Below are 27,990 nucleotides of genomic sequence, written 5' to 3'. Positions count from 1 at the left end.
GTAATTTTTTCACACAGTTTAATAAATATTTTATTTTTATTTAAAAAATGTATAGCATGTATTTGTAAAAGTGTTACTATGCATCCAAAAATGTGTTCAAACTCATGTTTTTTTAAATTGAACATGTTTATTTAAAAAATGTCCAACATATATCAAAAAGATGCTTCATGTGTTCTCTATAAATTTTAAATTTGTAGTGATAAAAAGTAGACATGTGTTCAAAAGAAAGAAAATCGATAAAAGCTGACAAAGAAACAAAATTAAACTATAAAAACTAAGGAGACCACAAAAGAAACAAAGAAATCCAGAAGTAAAAAATCAAAGAAAGAAAATGGGGTGAAACAATGAGAAAAACAAAGAAACCCTAAGTAAAAAAAGTAAAGAGAACTGATGAAATATCAATGGAAAAAGAAAAGAAAACAAAATAGAAACCCACGGAGAAACCGGTCGAGCGAACCCAATGTTCCAGGCAGCGACAGCGTGCAAGCGAACAAACACGCGAACGCGTGAAACTGGCCAGCCCGGTACCGTGGCGTTAAACTGGGCCAACTCGGTACGGGCGATACATAGACGTAGCGGTAGATCTTTCCCCGCATCTGAGCATGATCATCTTTGCAGGGGAGTAATTTATTGGAGGTTACCTCTTGCAAGGGACCTCCAGGGGTAACTTTTGGTGTCCTGGGAGCATGCCAAGTGGTGCGTTTAGCCATCACCACATGTCGCATGTTGGGTGCTTTCTCTGGATTTATTGCGTTTCCGGGTTTTGGATGAGTCTTTTTCCGGTTTATTTCAGCTTTTCGGTTTTCGCCCGTTTTTCTTAGGTGCTTTCTCTGGATTTTTTTGCTGACCTTTTTTTTGCACGGAAAAAAGTGCTTTCACGAGAAGCACATATTCGCTTTGCGTGGAGGCACATACTTGCTTCCGTGAGTGCTTTTCAGAAAAGAAAAAAAAAGCACTTCCACAAAAAGAACAGATGCTTTCACGAGAAGTGCAACTGTGCTTCTCGAAAAGAGGAAAATAAGTGGAACAAAGCTGTGCTTCCGACTCCAATTTTTTCGTGTTTTCGTATTTTTTTTGTCAAAACCTATTAACATGATGTAGTTTCGAAGATCTTAGTGCGAGAACCCCAAAGGTGAAAAAGTTGGGATTTGGACACATGGTTCAAGAGATAAACATTTTGAATAAAGTTTTTAGAGAAAAATCCAGGTTGTGACAAATGGTTTACATGTGGTGTGTCATTCGTGAGAGTTTTAGAAGGTGGGAATGATCTTTGCAAGAGGTAACCATCTTTGCAGGCTCATCGTCTCTTTTGGGCCGCTGCTCCAAAGGCTGCGGTTGGGCCGGCTTGTTTGTGAGCCCATCACCGAAGCGGCAGCGACGACGCCTCAGTTCGCAGCGCACAGGCAGCAGAGGGGATTCTCCTGCGGCGGCGCGGGCAATTTTCTCTGGCGGCAGCGGCGTATGGCGTTTCTTGGTGGAGGCGTGGAGCTGAAGAGAGATGACGGCGATGGCTGGTGACGGCTTCACGACGGTGGGCGAGGTGAGGTGCATGGCGCGGCGAATATCTTGGTAGCCGGGGATGGGAGTGAGGGTGGCGGTAGCCGGTGGGTGAGAACGGCGACTTCTGCTTCTCTCTAGCGCTCGCCGGCGACATCATTTGCTGCCTAGCTACCCTCAGCCACCTCCTCCGTCCGCCCACTCCTCGCATCCTGCTCCCTATTACCTACCGTCGTTGTAGTTCACGTATCCTTACAGCCGACTAGCCGAACTTATCCATATTTAACTGACGCATTGCTAATGTTTCACAGTATAATAATAAAATTGGCAGGAACTACGAAGCAATGTTCAGTTGCAGTGGCATTCACCTAGCTGATGGTACTGCATCTTCTATAAGTTGCCGATTATATTTCAGCCTTTTGCAAATTTGCTTGCCTGACTGACTGCGCCCCTGGTTGAATTTTTTTTTAGGATAGACAAGCAGCTCCAAGGAGAGCACCAACACATTTAACGTGTTAAACAGATTGGTACGTGAATATGTTACTCCCTCCGTTTCATAATATAAAAACGTTTTTGATACTATTAGTGTCAAAAACGATCTTACACACGACCCCGGACTCTAGGTGGGCAGCCTGGATATGGGGCGGGGTTGGTGGCCGCTCCCTCCTTGCTCGCGGCGAGCTGGCCCTTGGTGAACACCGGGCCGCGATCGTGAAATTGCTCCCGCTCTACCGCGCCATCTCCATTGTCGACGTCGGGGAGGGGAGCACATGTTCTTTCTGGTGGGATCGCTGGCTGCCCTGCGGGCCTGTCGCGGTGGCGTACCCGGCTCTCTTCTCCCACGCTCTGGACGCGGAGGCGACGGTCGGGCAGGTGCGCGCGCGCGGCCTCGCTCGCTGCCTGGTGCCCCGGCTGACAAGGGTGGGCGAGCGCGAACTTGCGGTGGTCGCTGCGCTCCTGGCCGCGTTGCCAGCGCGGGCCGGGGGAGATGAGCGACGGCTTCTTCACGCCGCTGCACCCAAAGGCACCCTGTCGTCCAGCTCCGCATACAGGCTCTTGCGGTTTGGCGGGGTGGCCGCTGGCTTCGCCCCCATGATCTGGGAGGCGCGTGCTCCGTCTCGGGTGAAGTTTTTCTGCTGGCTGCTGGTGTAACGACGCATACACACGAGGGACGTCCTGCTTCGGAAACGCATTGTCGATGCAGAAGACGCCGGCTGTCCACTCTGCTCTGCTGCTCTGGAAACTGCTGACCACATGCTCTTCTCCTGCCCGTTCGCGATGGCGTTCTGGAGGCATGTCCAGGTCGTTGTCGACGGTGTTACGGTCTGCAAGCTCGGCGCACTTGCTGCTGCGGTGGCGGAAGGCGTCGAGTCGGAGGTTGAGTTCGCCATGCTGTGCTGCTGGCAGACACCGGAACGCGGTCGTTTTTCAACGCCTGCCGCCGTCCCTTGCCCGCCTGCTCTGCTGCTGTAGGGAGGACGCGGTCCTCTGGCGTGATCGGCTGACTGAAGCTCGTCCATCCCTTCCTCATGCATCCCTTCCTCATGTAAAGTTGGTGCTTTGTAACTATCTGGGATTTTAGCCCACCTTGATCAATATATTCAGGTGGGGGATTCTCTCCCCCCGTTGAAAATTCAAAAAAAAAAACGATCTTATATTATGGGACGGAGGGAGTAGCAGTTTAAGTTTAGAAATTGGAAAGATGCCAAGTGGCAAAAATACATTCTTCAGACGATGAAACTGTTAGTTTAGTTTCGTCTTTACTTTTCCTTGATGTTGGAAACAACTATAACATGTGCAGTTAAGTGCCTACCTCATTTGGTATCCTCTTTGCATATTTAGGGTGATGATGACTTGTTTTTTATTTTTCTTTTTTTCTGTCAGCCAAATAAACTCGCTCTTTCCTCGCTACTCTGCCATCATGCAAAGATTATATGGCACTATTTCCGACCAACGCGAGACAGATGAGCACATAATGAGCAATGAAAACTTATGAGAATTCAATGGCAGCAAAAATAAAGAGATAACTAAATACACGCTCATACTACAAAATAAATCATCTTCTCTTTTTTGTTTTCATTGGTTCTTTTTTGCAGAACTTCTCATTGCCACCTATACAGAGTGCAAAGACCAACATCATAGTTTACAGAGTCAATCTACTGTATCCAGAAAATCTAATTTACAATTTTGCGGCTTCATGGTTTTTTCTGTGTCAAGGGAATAAAAGTTCTGAATCCAAACATCTTTGTTGAAGATGGTTTGTTCACATTCTTGCACACTGTAACTTCTATAAATTCTTCCAAGTGAAGTAGTGTTAGCCTGTAGAAAACATGTTTTCACCACAATGATTGGATGATATTAGTGTTGCTACATACTTGTGAATTGATTAAGAAAACCAAAACTTTGACAGCTTCGTCTTGGGCATGTAGTGGACGTGTTGTTAAACCTTTTGGCTGACACAGATGTATCAAACTTTCTATGATTTTTCTTTTTCAATCTCATATCTAAACATGAATGGATGTTGGACTTTTGACTAACTTTAATTTGTCCACATTTCACATATATGTCTAGCGTCCATTCATCAACACAGATGGGCATGGAAATGTGTGCCCAGCCTTCACTTTCACACTATACGGCAAACTGGTCAAATTTCTCCCGTTTGTCAACTTAAAAAATGCATGTGTTAATTTATACAGATTTAGCATTCATATTTACCTTCCTGTATTGACAGAAATTCTTATCAACCTATCCCAAAAATGGACGAGCGCGACAACACGCGCATCACGGTCTAGTTTAGTTTAGAAGGGAGGAAGCATTTAGACACATCTCTTCCTCCTTTATATCCCTTATTTTGAACAGATATTAATCATATATAGTTTGATCCTATCTATAGCTATAGCTCGCTCCAGCCTCCATGGTTGGTTGGTGGCTCGGTGGGAGGAAGTTATTGATTAGGTGAGCACACACATTGCCTACCATCCTACCACATCTCTGGTACATGTACAGTTGCTCTTGTCCCAGAGTCTTGCTGCATCTAGTGTGCTACCACCGGCCTTTTTAGTTAAAAAAAAAACTTTAAATCAATACATATTCATTATTGGAAAACAATTCATATACCATGCATCTTTAAAATCCTGCATAAAACTTCTTTAAGGCTGCTGCAATAAGTTCACTGGAGATGTGGTTGGACGACCCGTCTCAGACTGCTAACCTGAAGCACCGATTCTGCAAACAAGGGCACAATTAAGTGCATACACGCTGCACATATATGTATGTATGTATATATTTGCGTGCATGTTTCAGAAAAGTTCAGTCTTCAGAGGGCTAGCTAGATGGCTAGCTCTTGGATCCTTCCATCTGTATGGTTCTCTCAATCCATTAACAAATGACCACTGCTTGCAATTACTTCCCAGGATCTACACTCGCTCGCTTCTTCCGCAATCAATGCTGGGATGATTCTAGTTACCAAACCATGCATATCCTGTCATCTTTTTGCCCTACTACTGGAGCGCAAGGCTGACATGTCTGCTAGCTAGCCGCTGCCATGGTAGGGCCTGGCCAAAGCAGTGACCACTGGCGTGAAATTTGTTAGTATTTGGATGCTAGTGGCTTAATCTGCAGTGATTATTCACTGTAGTGACTTGATCAATTTGAAGTTAATGATGGATGCAGGGCCCTCTTATTTCATTCCCATTTAACCTCTCTGGTCGCAACATTGCATTGAGGAAATTGTTCCAGAGTAATACCGTGCAGTGATTCGGTGTGGGAGCGGTAGCTGCTCCCACATGGTATACTTGCCTGTGAAATAAAATGAGCCTAGAGAGGGAGGGAATGTACTGTAGGAGAGACATTTTTCTCTCAGTGGTACCGCAAAGAAATTTGGTTCCTGGTCTTGAAGTTCAGTTAATGCATGCATGCTACGGGTAGAGATCGTCTACTGTTACATTGCACTGTTTTGTAAGGGTGAATATTTACTTCTGAAGGAAGTTGTGCGCATGAAGATAAAATGCAGAAATGGGTACATTTTCAGCATTGAGTTGGCAAAGACTTTGGTGAGTTGGGGTTCAGGATTCAGTTTGTTTTCTCGGAATGTTAGTTAGCCATGGGAAATGGTTACCCACCACTAAATGATTGTGGTCAAAGTCGGCATACTGAAAATTTGTTACCGGAAAGAAACTGGCCCAAGACACAGGGACCCTCTCTTAACACTGCCCACTGCCAACTTATCCATCAATAGAGATTAAATGATTTGGTCTTATCATCTCTCTTTCTCTCTCTACCCCCTTCTCCCTCCTTGTCTCAGCCTCCTCTCAGCTTTTATATAAGTCGGTATGAGCATTCAGCAGGGAACAAGCCAACTTTCCTTCTCCACTCTACCCTCTGCCAACAAGCAACAGGTGGTACTCCTCCTCTCCCGCGAAGAAACCACCAAGCTTTCCATCACACACCCATCGGGGAGATTCAGGCACAGGGCCTAGCTAGTCCAACAATGGCAGACTTCTCCTCAGCCCACCACCACTCTCTCCTCAAGATGCCTGAGGTCTTCACCACCAATGACACCTCCACCCCGAACATCTCGAGCTTCTTGCTTTACAACCAAACCAGCCATGGCCAGTCTCCAGCACCAGCAAATGCATGTGCGGCCATGGTGGAGGACGCCTCGCGCGAGAGCTCCTCTGCAGTTCTCGACAATGCCTCTCTACAGGCCAGTGCATCTGTGGACAGGAAGAGGAAAGCCACAGATGACAGCACCACACTTAGCTCTGCTCACTCCAAGGTACTGACTAATTAGTGATTAACTATCATTTGCCATCCACTTTGTATGTAATTAACTTTGCGATTAAGAATTGTATTTCCTTGATTTGGCAATTACCAGGACTGCAAGGATGGCAAGAGTAGGAGGAAGAGGGAGAAGAGCAGCACCGAGCAGGACCAGGAGGAGGCGCCCAAGGGATACATCCATGTGAGGGCAAGGAGAGGGCAGGCAACAGATAGCCACAGCCTTGCAGAGAGGGTATGCACAGCAAACGCACACGTACACACGCATTTCTCTTTCTCCTGGCATCTTGTTGATCTTGGTGGCCTTTCTCTTTCTCTAGGTGAGGAGGGAGAGGATCAGTGAGAGGATGAGGTTGCTGCAAACACTGGTCCCTGGCTGTGACAAGGTCAAAATTAGCCTGTTTCTCTTGTTATTTACATGTCTTCCTTCGTGCATGCATGCATGCGTGCAGGGCTCTAACTTTGAGAGGAAACAAATGTTGCTTTTGTGCAGGTCACTGGAAAGGCACTCGTTTTGGATGAGATCATCAATTATGTGCAGTCCCTGCAGAATCAAGTCGAGGTAATTAAGCCAAATGGGGAAAACAAAAGAGTGAAAAGGATGTCAAGAAACTCCTGACATTTTCCTTTTGAGTATTGCTGACCAAATCATATTAATGTAACAAGAAGCTCACTGTTTGTACCTGTTGTGCAGTTCCTGTCCATGAGGATTGCTTCCATGAGCCCAGTGTTGTATGGATTTGGACTGGACAGTGACGGCCTCCATGACCAGGCACAAGTATGGGGCAATAAAGATAATTTGCACTGACTAAATACATCTGTACATTGATCTCAAGATATTTAAAAATGTCTTTTTGCAAAATGTTGCTTCTTCAGAAGATTGGAGGCATGTTCCAGCAGGAAGCCCTTGCAGTGCCTGCCCCAGCTCTGAACCAAGCTAGCCCAGCTGCATCTCAAGCCATGATGGACACCACATCCTACTCACTGCAAGGCCAGGGGGGCATCTCTTTCTCTCAGTCCCAGTCTCAGGTTGGCATGCATGCCCTTCAATTCCTCTCACTTGCTAGACCATATGTGCAAGCAAAGCCCCAAATTAGTAATGCATGGCGTCCGTTTTACCCCAACTTCTGTGCATCCTTTTTTCAGGACAGTGGCAGTTACCTGATGCAATCAGTGGGAGAGCAAAGACAGGAACTGCTCAATCAATTGGTGTTCAGCAACATGTGCTCCTTCCAGTAGGGGAAGAGAAAGAGATGAAGCAACCCATATTGACAATAGGTACTGCACATAAGCAAGTTATTATTATTTTTAAATATTGTAGGTCTGTTAACTGAGTTTCCATTGGCTTGTCCACTGTTGTCACTAAAAATTAAGCAAAAAATTGCACAGAATTATCCATGATTACCGACGACAGGCATTTATGTTTATCCTAACAATTTTTTTTATTTGTTACCTGAACAGGCGCGGGAATAATGCTGCAAGATAGGTAGGAGCAGCAGATGAGTTTGAGATGTTGGATCTAGTGATCCATCCCCTTATCTGGATGCGGCAGTCTACAGCAAGTAGAGTTTGCATGCTATGCTACACAATTTCAGAAAGTTATAATAGCTGTAGCAAGCAGCACCTCAATTAGGAATTGTCTATGGATATTTATTACTGTACCTCAATGGATTCACTGTCATCACCATAAAAATATTCTTTAGTCGACTTTTGAGCGATCAGTTGTTAATATAAAAGGGAGCTCTTTGCACTGTTCAAACACAGTGGCTGTTCCATTCAGACTATCAGTATCAGATCTGCTTACCATTTTCCTTTTTTTTTCTTTTGTAATGAACATCTGCTTGTCTTTTCAGTGTCAGGATGAGAAATCGTCTGCTGTTCCAGTTAAATAATTAATTTTTAGGGCAAAGAGATATGGCAGTTTCAATGGATGATTAGTTCATTTTCCCTGTCTCTCCTGCATCAGTTATGGGCAGGGCAGGCCATGAACAACCTGTGGATTGACTTCGTGTCCTTGAGCTCTCTTTGACCAGTTGGATATGGCCTTTGAATCTGTCGCAAGAAATCCACCAAAAGTATGATGAACTGTATTATCTCACATCCTGTTTGGTTCCGGGGAATTAGTTATATAGGAATGGGAATTTGAGAGGGACGGGACATATAATCCATTGTTTGGTTGGAGGACAAGGGGATGAGAAGGGAAAGAGAATTAAGAGACCAATTTCCATGTATCTCTTCCCTGCCTCGTCCTGTTAATTCAATTGGGATAATACTTCCTCTTTAATTCACTCTATTAATTTGCACGACACATAGCCCTCGCAAAAATAAATAAATTGCACGACACATCAAACATTAGTTTAGGTCTAAAAATCAACGTCCCAAGCCTAATCCTTCAATAAATCCCACTTCTAAACTCCCATTCCCTTTCCCGTTGTAGCCAAACACTTATCCTATTCTATCTTTCTTAGATAAAAAAAGATAAGACAAACAAAAAGTAGCATACATTTTTAAAAAAGGGCAGCACTAAAGCATAACAACAGGGTCAGTAAAATTGACACGTAGCGTGTGCCGTCTAATTAAGCATGGTTCCTAAGTACTAGAGGGTCACGCGCGCTTTGCCATCCCATTCCATGGTCGTGAGTTTTTTTTTTTTGCTGTTATGATTAGAGGTGAGCATTTTTACACCGAAAATCGAAGAACCAAAAATATTCTAATTTATTCGCTTTATAATGTTCACTTTGGTGTTTTCGTCGCTAGTTGTTTGTGTTTGAATATATAGCCAGTATTCATTCTACATAAATCGAGTTGACCACCAAAATGGGCCTCCTTTTCTCCAACTTCGCCACTTTGCTAGCACATGTAGGCACCCCCCCCCCCAGTTCAATTCACTTGTGTCTTCGCCTATCATAATCACTTTCCTTACACTGGATTTCGTCCTCAAAAGAACTCCAATCTCCCGGCCTAGTCGCCTCCTAATCTTTAGGTTAGATCATCTGTCACAGGGCCTAGCTACAACGGCTCTCCAACAGGAGCTCATGTTAGATTCGGTCTCTAGCGCTTGGTCTTTCCGTTTAGCTCTCCCCAGCGCTAGCACGACGCCACTCTTCCACCGTGCATCCACCGCTCGAGGAGCCTGAAGGGGAAGATGGAGAAAGCGATGACCCGATCGTCCGGCACAGAACCAGCAAGCTAGCGCCACCCCCTCACTAATGCACGAACCAGAAAACAAGTTTGCCCTTTTCCCGGATGCGAAATAACCCACACTCCCGGGAGTTCCTATTCAATGCGCAAGGCGTCGAAGCACGACCAAACATGCACACCCCAAGATGCTCCCTTTGGTTGTGTGGCCAGTCGCCCTATTGGGCCTAGGCCCATTCGGGGAAGTGAAGAGAAAAAAGAGCAAGGAAAACAAAAAAAGTATAAAGAATATTTAAAATGTTCTGAAAAATAAAAAATATATTCACAAATTTTGAAAAACATTGTTAAAAATGAATGTGTTGCAAGAAATCCACCAAAGTATGATGAACTGTATTTATCACAACCTGTTTGGTTCACGGGAATTAGTTGTAGGGAATGGGAATGTGAGAGGCACATGACATATAATCCATTGTTAGGTTAGGGTTTCTCTACCTCCCGCCGCCGCCGCTCCGCCTCCTCTTCGGTGGCCCTAGGGCCATGGAGGCGTGATGGACCCCAACCCTTGCTGGCGGGAGGGATCTTGCTCCATTTAAGGTGTTTTTGTGAGTTCATTTAGGGTTTGTGTCCTGGCTAGGAAGACAAGGCGGTGGCGGCTTGGTGAAGATGGAATAAGATTCTCCCCGCCTAGTTCCCGTTTTGGTGATGCGTTTAGCTTCGTCGGAGGGACGTGTGGAGATGTGTCTCCGGCGGATCTCGCGGGATTCTGTTGGTGCTAGTCTTCGGTGGATCCAAATGGATCCCGTCCTTGTTCGTCTTTGTTTGTTTTCGTTCGTGAGTCTACAAGTTGGATCGTTTCAATCTATAGTTCTTTTCATCGACGACACTTGATGACGGTTACCTTAGAGCAAGTACAATAGTGGGCTTTTAGCCTGCTTACATGGCAATTTTGCCTATGTGGAGGAGAAAGACATCAAAAAATAAGGGGAGTGGGCTCTTGATAACCCACAAGTATAGGAGATCGCAACAGTTTTCGAGGGTAGAGTATTCAACTCAAATTTATTGATTCGACACAAGGGGAGCCAAAGAATATTCTCAAGTATTAGCAGTTGAGTTGTCAATTCAACCACACCTGGATAACTTAATATCTGCAAGAAAGTATTTAGTAGCAAAGTAGTATGAAAGTAACGGTAACGGTGGCAAAAGTAACAGTAGCAACTTTGTAGTAATTGTAACAGTGGCAACGGAAAAGTAACTAAGTAAAGAGCAATATGTGAAAAACTCGTAGACATTGGATCGGTGTTGGAGAATTACGCCGATGCGATTCCTCATGTAATAGTTATAACATAGGGTGACACAGAACTACCTCCAATTCATCAATGTAATGTAGGCATGTATTCCGAATATAGTCATACGTGCTTATGGAAAACAACTTGCATGACATCTTTTGTCCTACCCTCTCGTGGCAGCGGGGTCCTAATGGAAACTAAGGGATATTAAGGCCTCCTTTTAATAGAGTACCGGACCAAAGCATTAACACATAGTGAATACATGAACTCCTCAAACTACGGTCATCACCGGGAGTGCTCCCGATTATTGTCACTACGGGGTTGCCGGATCATAACACATAGTAGGTGACTATAGACTTGCAAGATAGGATCAAGAACTCACATATATTCATGAAAACATAATAGGTTCAGATCTGAAATCATGGCACTCGGGCCCTAGTGACAAGCATTAAGCATAGCAAAGTCATAGCAACATCAATCTCAGAACATAATGGATACTAGGGATCAAACCCTAACAAAACTAACTCGATTACATGGTAAATCTCATCCAACCCATCACCGTCCAGCAAGCCTACGATGGAATTACTCACGCACGGCGGTGAGCATCATGAAATTGGTGATGGAGGAACGTTGATAATGACGATGGCGACGGATTCCCCCTCTCCGGAGCCCCGAACGGACTCCAGATCAGCCCTCCCGAGAGAGATTAGGGCTTGGCGGCGGCTCCGTATCGTAAAACGCGATGAATCCTTCTCTCTGGTTTTTTCTCCCCGAACACGAATATATAGAGTTGGAGTTGAGGTTGGTGGAGCACCAGGGGGGCCAAGAGGCAGGGGGCGCGCCCAGGGGGGTAGGCGCGCCCCCACCCTCGTGGACAGGGTGTGGGGCCCCTGGCCTTGATTCCTTCACCAGTATTTTTTATTAATTCCAAAAATATTCTCCGTGAAGTTTTAGGTCATTCCGGGAACTTTTATTTCTGCACAAAAATAACACCATGGCAATTCTGCGGAAAACAACGTCAGTCCGGTTAGTTACATTCAAATCATGCAAGTTAGAGTCCAAAATAAGGGCAAAAGTGTTTGGAAAAGTAGATACAATGGAGATGTATCAACTCCCCCAAGCTTAAACCTTTGCTTGTCCTCAAGCAATTCAGTTGATAAACTGAAAGTGATAAAGAAAAACTTTTACAAACTCTGTTTGCTCTTGTTGTTGTAAATATGTAAAGCCAACATTCAAGTTTTCAGCAAAGATTATGAACTAACCACATTCATAATAACACTTAGGTCTCATGTTTACTCATATCAATGGCATAATCAACTAGCGAGTAATAATAATAAATCTCGGATGACAACACTTTCTCAAAACAATCATAATATGATATAACAAGATGGTATCTCGCTAGCCCTTTCTGAGACCGCAAAACATAAATGCAGAGCACCTCTGAAGATCAAGGACTGACTAAACATTGTAATTCATGGTAAAAGAGATCCAGTCATAGTCATACCCAATATAAAATTAATAGTAATGGATGCAAATGACAGCGGTGCTCTCCAGCTGGTGCTTTTTAATAAGAGGGTGATGACTCAATATAAAAGTAAATAGATAGGCCCTTCGCAGAGGGAAGCAGGGATTTGTAGAGGTGCCAGAGCTCGATTTTGAAATAGAGATGCATAATATTTTGAGCGGCATACTTTCATTGTCAACATAACAACCGAGAGATCTCGATATCTTCCATGCTACACACATTATAGGCGGTTCCCAAACAGAATGGTAAAGTTTATACTCCCCCTCCACCAACAAGCATCAATCCATAACTGGCTCGAAACAATGAGTGCCTCCAACTAACAAGAGTCCCGGGGGAGTTTTGTTTGCAATTATTTTGATTTAATTTGCTTAGAGCATGGGACTGCATCCCGGTGACCAACCATTTTCTCGTGAGTGAGGAGCGGAGTCCACTCCTCTTGAGAATAACCCGCCTAGCATGGAAGATGCAGACAGCCCTAGTTGATACATGAGCTATTCGAGCATGCAAAACAGAATTTCATTTGAAGGTTTAGAGTTTGGCACATACAAATTTACTTGAAACGGCAGGTAGATACCGCATATAGAAGGTATGGTGGACTCATATGGAATAACTTTGGGGTTTATGGAAGTGGATGCACAAGCAGTATTCCCGCTTAGTACAAGTGAAAGCTAGAAAAAGACTGGGAAGCGACCAACTAGAGAGCGACAACAGTCATGAACATGCATTAAAATTAATAAACATTGAGTGCAAGCATGAGTAGGATATAATCCACCATGAACATAAATATCATGGAGGCTATGTTGATTTTGTTTCAACTACATGCGTGAACATGTGCCAAGTCAAGTCACTCGAATCGTTCAAAGGAGGATACCACCCTATCATACCATATCACAACCATTTTATTAGCATGTTGGCACGCAAGGTAAACCATTATAAACTCCTAGCTAGTTAAGCATGGAATAAGCAACTATAATCTCTAATTGTCATTGCAAACATGTTTCATTCATAATAGGCTGAATCAGGAACGATGAACTAATCATATTTACAAAAACAAGAGAGCTCGAGTTCATACCAGCTTTTCTCATCTCAATCAGTCCATCATATATCATCATTATTGCCTTTCACTTGCACGACCGAACGATGTGGATAATAATAATAGTGCACGTGCATTGGACTAAGCTGGAATCTGCAGGCATCTGACATATAGGAGAAGACAAGATAATATGGGCTCTTTGTTAAATCAACAATAATGCATATAAGAGCCACTTCAACATTTTCATTATGGTCTTCTCCTCTCGACCCCAAAGAAAAGAAAAGAAATAAAACTATTTACACGGGAAAGCTCCCAACAAGTAAAAGAAGAACGAGAAATCTTTTTGGGTTTTCTTTTAATTATTACTACTACAAGCAAGGAAAGTAAACTAGCTAAGAGCTACTACTATTTTTTTGTTTTTCTTAAGGTTTATCAAACACACAAGAAGAAAGCGAGAAAAAGAAAATAAACTAGCATGGATATTACAGTGAAAAAGTATGAGCACTGACAACTAGAATGAGTGTGTAAACATGAATGTAATGTCGGTGAGAAATACGTACTCCCCCAAGCTTAGGCTTTTGGCCTAAGTTGGTCTATGCCCATGGATCAAAATTGTAGTTGGGGTCGTACTGAGAAGGAGCCTCGGGTTGCCACTGGTTAGCAATCTCCTCCGGATCCCACTGGTAAACAGACTGTCGTGAAGGATCAAATTATGGTTCCGGCTCTGGCTCTGTAGCTGGTGTGGGGTTCCGGTAGGCATGAAATGCCTCCGGCTGAACAAGGTACTTGCTTGTAGATAAGTCAAACAAAGAAGGAGCAGGCAAAGTAATAGTCTCAGGGCGATTTTTATCAAATATCAGTTTGTACTTAAGCATCTTTTCCTTATTCTTAACGATAAAATCATGTGCTACCATACTCTTATAGTCTAGAAAAACAGGAGGCAACAACTTTTATTCTTTCTCATAATGCCTAATAGGTATGTTAAAGTGTGCAGCGAGGCGCGAGGCGAAGATACCTCCCAAGATGGGACCCTTCATGCGGTTAAACTTAACCGTTTGGCAACGATAGCGCCTAGGATAAAAGAGTTATCACGAAACAAGGCATGGCCCAAAATAACAATATCAGGGGCACTAAGGTTTCCACAGTTTCCGCGACCAATTAACATCTACTAGCAAATATCGCAAAGTAACGCAGAACCGGAAAATGTATGCTAGTAATTCTTGCGTCGGAAACTTTCCTTGTTTCCCCTATAGCAATCATATCAATAAACCCTTCCACATCATTTCGATGTGGTTCCTCTATGCTGCCAGTAAGGGGTATCTTACAAACCCGGCAGAAATCAGAAAGGGACATCTCCTTATGCTCATCATATAAATAAAATTCCACTGAAGGTGGTGATCTCCTAGCATGGAAATGAAAATTTTGCACGAAAATATTAGTGAGTAAGAGATACTGTTCACGCTGGTCGCGGAGGAAGTCGGTGAGGCCCGCATTCTCAACCTAAGAATAGAAATCATCATGAATCCCGGCTGCTGTTAAGAACTCATCACAAGGCCATTCACACGGCCGAACCTCCGCGGTGCGAGGGAGATTATATTTGGGCCTCTTATCCTCTTCACTTTGCTTATCCCTCGAGCTTCGGCTCGAAGAGCCCCTCAATAATCTCTTCATCATTTTCTGAAAATTTCTGAAATTTTTAGTAACTCAAAATAAAAGTGAACCAAACTCAACAAAATTGATAGCAACTACTCCCACAAGTGCCTAGAGACTATATCATGCATTAGAACTACTTGGGACCATATAAATTTGACATGCAAGCTCAAAAGCAGGGGGTCACCTAGGCAGCAAAAAATTGCAATGAATAAAGCACTAGAACAAAAACTAATTGGACCATTGGAGGAGTCACATACCGAAGAACAATCCCCCAAAGCAGTTTTGTGAGTGGAGCTTTGAGCTAGGAGATTGAAAATCGCAGCAAAATGAGCTAGAAGTTGTGCTTGAGCTGGTTGGTGATTTTTTTTGGGAGGAAGAAGGAGTGTGTGGTGGCTGGAATAAGTGGAGGGGAGCCACCATGGGCCCACGAGGCAGGGGGCATGCCCTGCACCCTCGTGGCCAGGTGCTTGCTCCCCCTGTTGTGTTCTTAGTGCCAGATATTCTCAAATATTCTAAAAAAATCATATTCCATTTTCGGGGCATTTGGAGAACTTTTATTTTCGGGGTATTTTTTTATTGCACGGATAAATTAGAAAACTGACAGAAAATACTTATTTTGCCTTATTTAATCTAAATTACAGAAAGTAAAAGGAGGGTACAGAAGGTTGTGCCTCTAACTTCATCCATCTCATGCTCATCAAAAGGAATCCACTAACAAGGTTGATCAAGTCTTGTTAACAAACTCATTCCGAGTAACATGGAACTGCAGAAATTTCGAATAACACTATGTTACCTCAACGGGGATATGCACATCCCCAACAATAAGAATATCATATCTCCTTTTGACAGTAGGAAGAGGAAATTCAAAACCTCCAATAGTAATCGATGGAATTTTTCCAATAGAATTGATACTGTGGACTTGAGGTTGTTTCCTCGGAAAGTGTACCATATGCTCATTACCATTAACATGAAAAGTGACATTGCCTTTGTTGCAATCAATAACAGCCCCTGCAGTATTGAAAAAAGGTTTACCAAGGATAATCGACATACTATCGTCCTCGGGAATATCAAGAATAACAAAGTCCGTTAAAATAGTAACGTTTGCAACCACAACAGGCACATCCTCACAAATACCGACAGGTATAGCAGTTGATTTATCAGCCATTTGCAAAGATATTTCAGTAGGTGTCAACTTATTCAAATCAAGTCTATGATACAAAGAGAGAGGCATAACACTAACACCGGCTCCAAGATCAGATAAAGCAGTTCTAACATAGTTTCTTTTAATGGAGCATGGTATAGTTGGTACTCCTGGATCTCCTAGTTTTTTAGGTATTCCACCCTTAAAAGTATAATTAGCAAGCATGGTGGAAATTTCAGCTTCCGGTATCTTTCTCTTATTTGTAACAATATCCTTCATATACTTAGCATAAGGATTCATTTTAAGCATATCAGTAAAACGCATACGCAAAAAGATAGGTCTAATCATTTCAGCAAAGCGCTCAAAATCCTCATCATCCTTTTTCTTGGATGGTTTAGGAGGAAGAGTCATGGGTTTCTGAACCCATGGTTCTCTTTCTTTACCGTGCTTCCTAGCGACGAAGTCTCTCTTATTATAACGTTGATTCTTTGATTGTGGGTTATCAAGATCAACAGCAGGTTCAATCTCTATGTCATTGTCATTACTAGGTTGAGCATCAACATGAACATCATCATTAACATTATCACTAGGTTCATGTTCATCACCAGATTGTGTTTCAGCATCAGAAATAGAAATATCATTGGGATTCTCAGGTGCGTCAACAACAGGTTCACTAGAAGCATGCAAAGTCCTATCATTTTTCTTTTTCTTCCTTTTAGAAGGACTAGGTGCATCAACATTAGTTCTCTGAGAATCCTGCTCAATTCTCTTAGGGTGGCCCTCAGGATACAAAGGTTCCTGTGTCATTTTACCCCCTCTAGTCATAACTCTAATAGCATTATCATTTTTCTTATTATTTAATTCATTGAGCAAATCATTTTGAGCTTTAAGCACTTATTCTACTGAGTGGTAACCATAGAAGCATGTTTACTAATGAGTTTAAGTTCACCTTTAACTCTAGTCATATAATCGCTCAAGTGTTCAAGCATATCAGCATTGTGTTTCAATTGTCTACCAACATAAGCATTGAAGTTTTCTTGTTTAACCATAAAGTCATCAAACTCATCCAAGCATTGACTAGCAAACTTAGTAAACGGAATTTTAGCTTTATCATATCTATAGAGAGAATTTACCTTTACTAACTGTGTCGGGTTGTCAAGACCATGTATTTCTTCAACAGGCGGCAAATTAAGACCATGTATTTCTTTAATAGGAGGTAAATTCTTAACATCTTCAGCTTTAATACCTTTTTCTTTCATAGATTTCTTTGCCTCTTGCATATCTTCAGGACTGAGAAATAGAATACCCCTTTTCTTCGGAGTTGGCTTAGGAGTTGGTTCAGGAAGTGTCCAATTATTTTCATTAGCCAACATATTATTCAATAGCAATTCAGCTTGATCAACTGTTCTTTCCCTGAAAACACAACCAGCACGACTATTCAGGTGGTCTCTGGAAGCATCGGTTAGTCCATTATAAAAGATATCAAGTATTTCATTTTTCTTGAGAGGATGATCAGGCAAAGCATTAAGTAGTTGGAGAAGCCTCCCCCAAGCTTGTGGGAGACTCTCTTCTTCAATTTGCACAAAATTATATATTTCGCTTAAAGCAGCTTGTTTCTTATGAGCGGGGAAATATTTAGCAGAGAAGTAATAAATCATATCCTGGGGACTACGCACACAACCAGGATCAAGAGAATTAAACCATGTTTTAGCATCACCCTTTAATGAGAACGGAAATAATTTAAGGATATAGTAGTAACGAGTTTTCTCATCATTAGTGAACAGGGTGGCTATATCATTCAATTTAGTAAGATGTGTCACAACAGTTTCAGATTCATAGCCATAAAAAGGATCAAATTCAACCAAAGTAATTATCTCAGGATCAACAGAGACATAATCCTTATCGGTAACACAGATAGGTGAAGTAGCAGAAGCAGGGTCATACTTCATTCTAGCATTCAAAGATCTTTCTTTCAGCTTAACTAATAATTTCTTAAGATCATTTCTATCATTGCAAGTAAGAAAGTCTCTAGCAGTCTCTTCATCCATAACATAACCCTCAGGTACAACAGGTAATTCATATCTAGGGGGAGAATCTTCATCATCACTTTCATCAATATTATCAGTTTCAATAATTTCATTCTCTCTAGCCCTAGCAAGTTGTTCATCAAGAAATTCACCTAGTGGCACAGTAGTATCAAGCATAGAAGTAGTTTCATCATAAGTATCATGCATAGAAGAAGTGGCATCATCAATAACATGCGACATATCAGAATTAATAGCAGAAACAGGTTTAGGTGTCGCAAGCTTACTCAAAACAGAAGGTGAATCAAGTGCAGAGCTAGATGGCAGTTCCTTACCTCCCCTCGTAGTTGAGGGAAAAATCTTAGTTCTTTCATCTTTCAAGTTCCTCATAGTGACCAGCAGATATAAATCCTAAGTGACTCAAAGAATAGAGCTATGCTCCCCGGCAACGGCGCCAGAAAATAGTCTTGATAACCCACAAGTATAGGGGATCGCAACTGTTTTCGAGGGTAGAGTATTCAACCCAAATTTATTGATTCGACACAAGGGGAGCCAAAGAATATTCTCAAGTATTAGCAATTGAGTTGTCAATTCAACCGCACCTGGATAACTTAATATCTGCAGCAACGTATTTAGTAGAAAAGTAGTATGGAAGTAACGGTAACGATGGCAAAAGTAACAGTAGCAGCTTTGTAGTAATTGTAACAGTGGCAACGGAAAAGTAACTAAGCAAAGAGCAATATGTGAAAAGCTCGTAGGCATTGGATCGATGATGGAGAATTACGCCGGATGCGATTCCTCATGTAATAGTTATAACATAGGGTGACACAGAACTAGCTCCAATTCATCAATGTAACGTAGGCATGTATTCCGAATATAGTCATACGTGCTTATGGAAAACAACTTGCATGACATCTTTTGTCCTACCCTCTCGTGGTAGCGGGGTCCTAATGGAAACTAAGGGAGATTAAGGCCTCCTTTTAATAGAGTACCGGACCAAAGCATTAACACATAGTGAATACATGAACTCCTCAAACTACGGTCATTACCGGGAGTGCTCCCAATTATTGTCACTACGGGGTTGCCGGATCATAATACATAGTAGGTGACTATAGACTTGCAAGATAGGATCAAGAACTCACATATATTCATGAAAACATAATAGGTTCAGATCTGAAATCATGGCACTCGGGCCCTAGTGACAAGCATTAAGCATAGCAAAGTCATAGCAACATCAATCTCAGAACATAATGGATACTAGGGATCAAACCCTAACAAAACTAACTCGATTACATGGTAAATCTCATCCAACCCATCACAGTCCAGCAAGCCTACGATGGAATTACTCACGCACGGCGGTGAGCATCATGAAATTGGTGATGGAGGAAGGTTGATGATGACGATGGCGACGGATTCCCCTCTTTGGAGCCCCGAACGGACTCCAGATCAGCCCTCCCGAGAGAGATTAGGGCTTGGCGGCGGCTCCGTATCGTAAAACGTGATGAATCCTTCTCTCCGGTTTTTTCTCCCTGAACATGAATATATAGAGTTGGAGTTAAGGTCGGTGGAGCACCAGGGGGCCAAGAGGCAGGGGGCGCGCCCAGGGGGGTAGGCGCGCCCCCACCCTCGTGGACAGGGTGTGGGCCCCCTGGCCTTGATTCTTTCACCAGTATTTTTTATTAATTCCAAAAATATTCTCCGTGAAGTTTCAGGTCATTCTGAGAACTTTTATTTCTGCACAAAAATAACACCATGGCAATTCTGCTGAAAACAGCGTCAGTCCGGGTTAGTTCCATTCAAATCATGCAAGTTAGAGTCCAAAATAAGGGCAAAAGTGTTTGGAAAAGTAGATACGACGGAGACGTATCAGCTCTCACGCATGAGCCTAGCTATATGCGTGCTCCAAGGCAGATGCAATAAATATGAGGAAAGAGATATAGAGAAGATGAGAAGAAGTACTAATCTTATAGCCAACCTTATAGCTAACCTTATTGTATGAGTAACTATATGTGTTGGCTATATATGATATTACAACATCTTATAGCCAGCACTTGGCTGTATTATTAACCATGCTCTTATCCACGGGCTTTGTAGGCACGAACAAGGGCTCGGCCTTTTGGAAAAAACATGCATGTTTTTCTCATGAGAAAAGAACTTTGTGCTCTACGACATGTGTCATCCATTAAATGCAATGTGAAGTCGCTAACGCATCGGTGGTACATCATTTCCAACTCCATCACGAAGTTTTACATTGCGGTTGCATGAGTTGAGACAATGTGGCCATCGGGCTCGTCAACCATGGAGATCATAAGTTTTGCTTTTTGCTGCTCTACATGTTGGTCAATTCAGTGATTCACTCAATGTTGCAACTTGATAATCATCATGTTGTATAGCCTAAACGCGCTGCCGTGTCGTATCAGAGGACCGTGGACATGTCATTTACGCTCATACGTTCTTGGATGAAACTCAGGGGAAACTTTATGTGAGACTGCATGTGCTGGCTCTGACTCTAGCGTTGTTGAATATGGAAGTGGTGAATTCGAAAAACTTGTTGAACAACCTGTTATCTCGGATGCAATATTTACATTTGAACTATTGTTGTACTGGGATATTTGCATTTATTTATAGAGGAGGGGCTGACATTTAGATGACAATGTTGAATGGTCGGCTCCACCATCCGTGTCCGTGAACAAATACAGTGTCTTTATAGGGGATAGCGTTGGAGATGCCCTTATGTCACGTGTGAAACAAACTTGATATTACCGCATCGGCGGCGCTGGGGTCTTCCTGGTTATTCCCTGGAATACCCAAGATTTAGGCCTAAAAAAATCTATATACATATTAATATGGCCCAGCCCAAACTGAGCGTCACGCAACGCATCAGACCAGTGTCTGATTGTACACGCAAGGCCGCGGGCGAGGTCTATCAACCAGTTCCCAGTCTCCAGCCGTCCAGCGCAGTCTCCCTCCCCGTGCCCCGATTCCCAAACCTAGCGCTAGCGGGCTAGCGGTCGGCGCCGCGGCGGCGGGCGGCGGCGAATTCAGGTCCGGCCGACCCTCTCCTTTCCTCCCCTCGGCAGTACTGCCCCTCCAGCCTCGGCCTTCGGGCTCCGGCAGTCCGCTCCGCCCCTCCCCTCCCCAAACTGCATCTGGTCCAGTGGTCCACCTCCGGTCTCCTCCGCCTCCGAGATCCGGCCGGCCTCTAGTGCTCCCTCGACGGCTCCACTGCTCCACCGGCACCAAGGTACTTTTTGCTTTTTGCCCTCTATTTTTTTAAGAAACCTGAAGATTTGTTTGTAAACTGATGAAACTGAACTAAATGGACATTGGAGTTTGAAGAAGAAGGATGTTTATATGATGGATTTGATGCCACATTGCCACTGCCACTGATTTCTACTTTGTTTGTGTGATTGTGATGTAGATGAAGAAGAAAGATGTTAGCTTGTTTGAATTGTGGGACAAATCTTCAAAGGCAAGGAAAATAAGTTCTATGCTTCTGATTTTACAAGGGATGAACTGGCAAGACTTCCATGGCAACTAAACATGTATGTTACTAATGTGCGTAGAGATGAAAGGTTTCAAAACCTGAAAAATCTGTGTCAGCTTTCAGTTATGCTTGTTGAGACAAACAAGCATGAACAATATCATACTTCCTCCGTTCCTTGATATAAGGTGTATAGATTTTTGAGAAAAAGTCCAAAATATAAGGTGTATTGCGTTGCACCACTCGTTTGGACAATTTTTTTAGAGATTTGATTACATTTCCTTATATTATGCAAGCTCCTCTATTTTCTCATGTCAATTAGTCAGGTGAAATCACACCCAAAATTTGTGAAAATTTCCCTCCACGTGCGTTATTTAATTTCCGTGCCAAAAACTATACACCCTATATTTAGGAACGGAGGGAGTATTGTTTACAAGCTTCTTAAGTTGGTACTGATTCTGCCGGTAGCTACTGCTAGTGTTGAAAGGGTATTCTCTTCAATGAGCTATGTGAAGAATAAGGTAAGGAACAAAATGGGTGATGATTATTTGAACAATTGTTTGGTTACATTCGTTGAGAGAGAATTTTTCAATCAAGTGAAGGATGAAGATGTCATCAATCTGTTCCAAAAAGGCGACCGCAGAGTTATATTGTAAGAAGGATATCATCACTTTATCAATCAACAGGTACTTATGTATTCATGTGGTTATGGTCTGATACATTGAAATATTGCTATTGCCGTTATGCTATTGTTGTTTTGTTCATATATTGCTACTATTGTGTTGTTTGGTTCATATACTACTTTTAGAGCAAAAAAATAAAATTGGTTGAATACCCAACCTTCATTTCCTGGCGCCGCCACTGTATTACCGGATATGTTTCCAAAAACTATTTGATATAGTAAGTTGTAGTTCTGAAACTATTGACAAAATATCACAGTAAGAATATTACAATCCAAAGCTTTCATTTGAGGATAAAAATGCGTTTGTCTCATCACATGTCAAGATTTTAGAACCAATGGCATGAAAATACGACGGCCGGGAACATCTTTTGCTCCTAGCTCGCCTAGACATGCATCGAGACAGAAACCTCCCATCCCATGCTGATGCTGGTCCACCAATCGGTTTGGTTCTTGCTTGGTGGCATTGAATGAGCTGCCTGTCCGGCAAAAGCGAGCGCACCAACCATGCACCGCAATTGGTTTGCACATGCCAATCGGCAACTACTGTACTTGATCAAGAACATCCATCCATCCACATGCAAACCATGTCTACACTCTACCCTGAAATGGGATTCAGATACATACATACAGGCATGCATACATACATACATACATACATACATACATACATACATACAGTTACGCATACGCTTCATCTCCTTGAAATCAAGTTGTGAACATTTCAGGAAGAAAGGTGCGTACGTAACTACTCTACGTACTATCTGTTTTACTATCTTCGGTGTTGGTCCTATACACTGAAGTTTTACGGATGTTAGGTTTCCTCTAGATCCAAGCTAGATAGTTCCCTCAAGAAAAAGGGTTTCCCAAACCCGCTTTATATTACAAAGCAACCACTGATACATCCGACGATAGGTGCTGGACCAAGAAAAAAGAAAGAGAAACAAATGCCAACAACGGCAGATCAACAAAACAAAAACGATCGGCGACCGCTGCACCCTTCGGAGAAGTACCACCACGCTCCCAGCACTCCAAAGCGCCGCATACCAAGCAAAACCTTCAAGAAGGTGACGACGACGACGCCGCTATTGCCCGGACTAGTCCTAGGGTTTCCTCCGGTATGCGGGGGGGGGGGGGGGGGGGGGGGGGCAGTGAGGGGAGGGTGTACCCGACGCCCTTCAGGAAGGTCCGGCGGCACCCACAGGCGTCGCCGCGTCGGGGCCAGCCGAGCCGCTAGAGATTTCTCCAACCCAAACCCCCACCACCACCCTAGACGAATCATAGTGCACCGCCCATCACGCCGTCCACCAACATGTGCCACCACGGTCACCGAATCAACTTCGTCGTCTCCCTAAGGACACCGACACGAGACCTGGAGGACGGGAGAAGAGATAGTGGCCTCGGGGGCATCCACAACATCGCCAACGTGAGGGGACAACCACCACCGCTGCCGCGGAGCCGACCGGATGCACGGACAAAGGGCCTGCCAGGCGCCGAGGCCCGGCCGGACCCAATAGGGTCCGGACAGCCCCTGCCGTCACGCTGCAGCTCGCCGACTGACGAAGCCGCCACCGCCCAGAGACCACCGCCTCCTCGCCACCAACAAGGGAGCATCGTCGTCGCGCACCGAGCCGCCGGCCCGCCCTAGCCCAGATGAAGCCCGAAAGGGCCCAGATCTAGGCCGCCCGGGCGCCGCCGGCCACTCGCACTGGCACGCCGCCCCGTGACCAACGGCCGCGCCGCCGCACCGAGGACCCCGAGGCCCGCCGCCGAGCCGCACCGCTGCCGGCCGAGCTGCACCGCCGCCATCAGGAGGCCCCCGCGCCTCCCCAAGCGCGCGCGGGGAAAGAACGGCCCACCGCCGACCTCGCCGACGGCGGCGGGGGGAGAAGGACGGGGAGGTGGGGCTGGAGGAGAAGAGGATGCAGGGGTCCGCCCGACGCCCGCGGGGGGGGGGGGGGGGGGGCGAGCGGACAGGGAGGCGGAGGAGGGTGGGGGAGGGGGAGGAGGGGCGCGACGCGCGCGGCCGGCAGCCGGAGGCGGCGGGAGAGGAGGGCGGTGGCGGGGGAGCGGGAGGAGGAACCCTAGTCGCGGGAGGAGCGGGGCGCGACCTTCAGCTTGCCAACCTTCCAAGCGACCAGCTAGCTAGTTCCCTGTAGCGAGGCTGTAACATGCGACCATGGTCACCATGGCATGCTATATTGAGCGTGCATTATAGTATTTGCTAATATTTGTTGTTGCTTCTGGAGCCTGACCATTCCATTCATGTACCTGGCCGGCCAGCACCACGGGGAGGACTCATCCAATCTTGACAGTGCTCATTTTGCCAATCCGTTTATCATATCAAAGACGCGTCTATACGTACTCGGAGTCTCGGATATAAAATAGGTTAAACAGGTAACGACCATGCTAGGCTTTTTTCTTTTCTTTTCAAGACAAACGACCCATGCTTGCTGCTCCCACCACTAGGCCCAGTGGCTTGATCGGCCCATCGATCCATGCTGACTCGTTCAACACGTACTACGTCCAATCAATCATTGAACGAATCATGCATGCAGCAAAAGCCTCCGTCCACGTCGAGGCGGAACGCGAAGGCGACCGCCGATCGGTTCGCCGCCTCGCTCAGTCCCCGTCACCGACACGCCGACCCGACGTGGTTCGTCACTGGCTCCGCCCGCGATCGAGCACCCGGGCACTGTTGGATAAGGAGGAGCGCGCGTACAGGCTGCCCGTGACGCGACGTGTGTGTGTGACGATGGTGACATCCGATCGAGCCGGGCGAGCGTAGGGCCGCCCGGCCAGCCGACAAGTCGCCGGAGCCGGAGCCGGGCCCGGCGGTGGCGGGACAGGAGAGGAAAGGGCTAGCCGCATGCATGCATGCTTGCACGACATGGGACAAGGGCCATGGCGTGCCCATGCCTGCAAGGTGTGGGTTAGTGGGGGTTTACGTACCCACACCCACAATCGGCCGGCCACCCCTTAACAACAGCGGTGGGGCAGCAATTATGCCCGTGTTTCCTCGCTGTTTAATCCTGTTTCAATGCCTGATCAAGCTCCGGCGTCCCTTTCCCCCTCCAACCGGGCCTGCTCATGTGTGGCTCACGTGTTGGTGGGCTAGCTGCTCGTGTCTTGCCTTGCCTTCCTGCACAAATAACCAAAGAGACTCCATGAATGGATGTAGCATGGGCGAGTGAATGACTGCACAAATGGATGGAATTAAAGGAAATAACTAGAGAGATAGGAGAGGCTGACGGAGTATCATATACTAGTATCATACATATGATACTAGTGTATGATACTACTCCCTCCGTCCGGGTTTATTAGGCCTCTCTCAGCATCACACGCATGTCCCTTTTTATAAGGCCTCGCTTCGGAAAGATGCATGTATGCAACAATTTCATTGGTTGCATTGAAAGTCATTGTTGTTGGTGCCTATGACTGGAAAATTAATACACTTCATGCCTATTTTTTATTGGTTGCATGCATGTGAAAGAGTGCATTGGGAGTGAAATGGAAGAATTAATATGAGTAAATTACTATGTGTCTTGGTCTAAGAGAAGTTGTTTTTAGGCCTAATAAACCCGGACGGAGGGAGTACATTCATAGTGCATAATACTACTATCATAGATGATCTCATTTATTGCCATGCATGACACATACTCGCTCCGTCCCAAAATAAGTGATTCAATTTTGTACTAACTTTAGAGGGTGCTTGGATCCAAGGGACTTATTTTAGTCTGACTAAAAATAGTCTCTTTAAGAGGCTAAAGTTCCAAGCACCCCTGACTAAAGAGAGACTAAAACTAGTCTTGAGACTAAAAAATTTTAGTCAGGGGTACCCCTATTAAAATGTGGATTAGTCCTCTTTCTCCTCATTTAACTCCTCTCCTTTAACACAGGCGAGTTCTGGATTGGAGGGTTTGAAGGATAATAAATGCTCATTAACTTGATTTTAGTCTCTTTAGTATTTGGATCCAAGCATGGATGAGGCTAGCAAGTTTTAGTCCCACTACTTTTAGTCATGGGACTAAAACGTATCCAAGCACCCTCTTAGTACAAAGTTGAGTTCCCAAAATAAGTGACTCAACTTTATACTAACTTTAGTACAAAGTTAGTACAAAGTTGAGTCACTTATTTTGGAAAGGAGGGAGTAGTAGTATAACATTTATTATGATATACGGTATCTATCTATGTTATTATAACTCTCTCTTATTTAATTGTATGTCATATAAGCATGTTCACAAGTCGCAAGTATACTACTACCTCCATCTCGGTGAATAAGTCATTTGCGTAGTTTTAAGTTGTTACTCCCACTATGGCCAGCCTTATTAGCAGTTAGCTGGAGGCCTGCTGCGGGTATTATTTCACAGTAATGAGATCGGAACATTGTTGATTAATATCCTTAATTAGCCGGTGGCCTTAAGGCAGGCTTATTAATTTCACAATAAAAAGAAATTGGAATCACGCTGATTAATCCCCTTAAATAGAGCAGGTTTGGTTTATTCCACAATAAAAGAGGCTTGCAGCGTTGCTGATTAATGTCATATGACCACCTCGACATCATGAATGAATTGCGTCTTCAATTCTGCCCCAACGGATTCAAGATGGCAATGATGCCAATCGATGATGAGTTAGTGCATCTGCAGAGCAAGTTCCAGAGCATATGTGAGGTGTTGGAATATGTGTATTGTCATTTGGTAATCATGTGCATGCTCTGCTCCTTTTCCTGCAATGAACAAGTTGTTGTAGCAACGTCCCAACTAATCCTCCTGTCAAGTCCAGAGAGAGATACTAGCTGCACCTAGCATGTCATGTCTCAAACTTCACTTCACCTTTTCCTCCCCGGATGGATACCCTTCGTAGCACACACGTCTTAAATAAATGCCAAGTTTCATCTTTCTGGCAATTGCACGCCCTCTCCCTCAAATCACATAATTTCTTGAAGGGTCAATCACATGATTAAGCCCAGCCATTGCTTTCCTTAAATAAATTGTTGAGAAATTACTCAGTTAGACGAATAACGTGAAATCCAGCATGCTGATGAGTAGCTCGAATTGATAGCTTGTAAAGTGGCACGGCGACAGCTCCAAGAACCAAGACTGGAGCTGCCTTTTGGACACTACTGAAAACACCGGTACTGGCAAAGTAAACTGAAAGGGCGCAGATGCATTCACTGTTCATCAGGCATCAGGCATCAGCCTCGTCCTTGATCTCACCTTGAGGCTAGAGAGAAAGCAGAGAGAGAGGCTGGGTCAGATTCAGAAATTTAATGTGAGAAAGAGATGCTAGATCCCACACCAGCTAGTGCTAGCTAGAACCTAGGTGTGTCTGTATGTCTGAACCTCTAGCTACAACTTTTGGGGGTGTTGCAATTGGCAAATCTTTGGACTATGACCTGATGTGACCATCACCCATGATAGAATGATAGTAGATCGTAGATACACTGCATCAAACCATTTGAGATTATTTTTTGATTTAATGGGAACATATATCTGTATATAGGAAGGCTTCTTTGTTTTTGTATTTAAACAAAAGGATTTGTGTGTTGTTGTTGGGGAACATAGTAATAATTCAAAAAAATTCCTATGTGTCACCAAGATCAATCTAGGAGATTCTAGCAACGAGAGAGGGAGTGCATCTTCATACCCTTGAAGATCGCTAAGCGGAAGCGTTACAAGAATGCGGTTGATGGAGTCGTACTCACGGCGATTCAAATCACGGAAGATCCGATCAAGCGCCGAACGGACGGCG

General features: G+C 44.3%; 1 protein-coding gene and 2 long non-coding RNA genes across 3 annotated transcripts; all 3 read left to right on the top strand.

The window, feature by feature from the left end:
* Nucleotides 1–1,420: 1,420 nt before the first annotated feature.
* On the top strand, nucleotides 1,421–4,590 carry LOC141027961 (uncharacterized). The gene is made up of 4 exons (XR_012190020.1): nucleotides 1,421–1,540; nucleotides 1,809–1,875; nucleotides 1,969–2,024; nucleotides 2,121–4,590. It is a non-coding gene; the product is annotated as an uncharacterized lncRNA (long non-coding RNA).
* Nucleotides 4,591–5,837: 1,247 nt separating this feature from the next.
* Nucleotides 5,838–8,057, top strand: LOC109774345 (basic helix-loop-helix protein 80). Its single transcript, XM_020333063.3, has 8 exons — nucleotides 5,838–6,274; nucleotides 6,374–6,511; nucleotides 6,597–6,662; nucleotides 6,770–6,838; nucleotides 6,971–7,054; nucleotides 7,153–7,305; nucleotides 7,423–7,554; nucleotides 7,738–8,057. Exons 1-7 carry the CDS (start codon nucleotides 5,987–5,989, stop codon nucleotides 7,513–7,515), a joined length of 891 nt encoding a protein of 296 aa, XP_020188652.1. The 5' UTR covers nucleotides 5,838–5,986; the 3' UTR covers nucleotides 7,516–7,554; nucleotides 7,738–8,057.
* A 13,196-nt stretch (nucleotides 8,058–21,253) lies between these two features.
* On the top strand, nucleotides 21,254–22,304 carry LOC120968055 (uncharacterized). The gene is made up of 2 exons (XR_005762126.3): nucleotides 21,254–21,320; nucleotides 21,498–22,304. It is a non-coding gene; the product is annotated as an uncharacterized lncRNA (long non-coding RNA).
* The last annotated feature ends 5,686 nt before the right edge of the window (nucleotides 22,305–27,990 follow it).

The sequence above is a fragment of the Aegilops tauschii genome, chromosome 7 (assembly GCF_002575655.3).
Source record: "Aegilops tauschii subsp. strangulata cultivar AL8/78 chromosome 7, Aet v6.0, whole genome shotgun sequence".
In the NCBI taxonomy this organism is placed as follows: domain Eukaryota; kingdom Viridiplantae; phylum Streptophyta; class Magnoliopsida; order Poales; family Poaceae; genus Aegilops; species Aegilops tauschii.
Note: the sequence above shows the minus strand (reverse complement) of the source record. Positions and strands in the feature narration are given on the sequence as shown.

Excerpts from the sequence above, each read along its gene's own strand:
- LOC109774345 (XM_020333063.3), top strand. The coding sequence starts at position 5,987 with ATGGCAGACTTCTCCTCAGCCCACCACCACTCTCTCCTCAAGATGCCT. Across the intron at positions 6,275-6,373 it reads TTAGCTCTGCTCACTCCAAG|GACTGCAAGGATGGCAAGAG; the intron begins GTACTGACTAAT and ends GGCAATTACCAG. Across the intron at positions 6,839-6,970 it reads CCCTGCAGAATCAAGTCGAG|TTCCTGTCCATGAGGATTGC; the intron begins GTAATTAAGCCA and ends CCTGTTGTGCAG.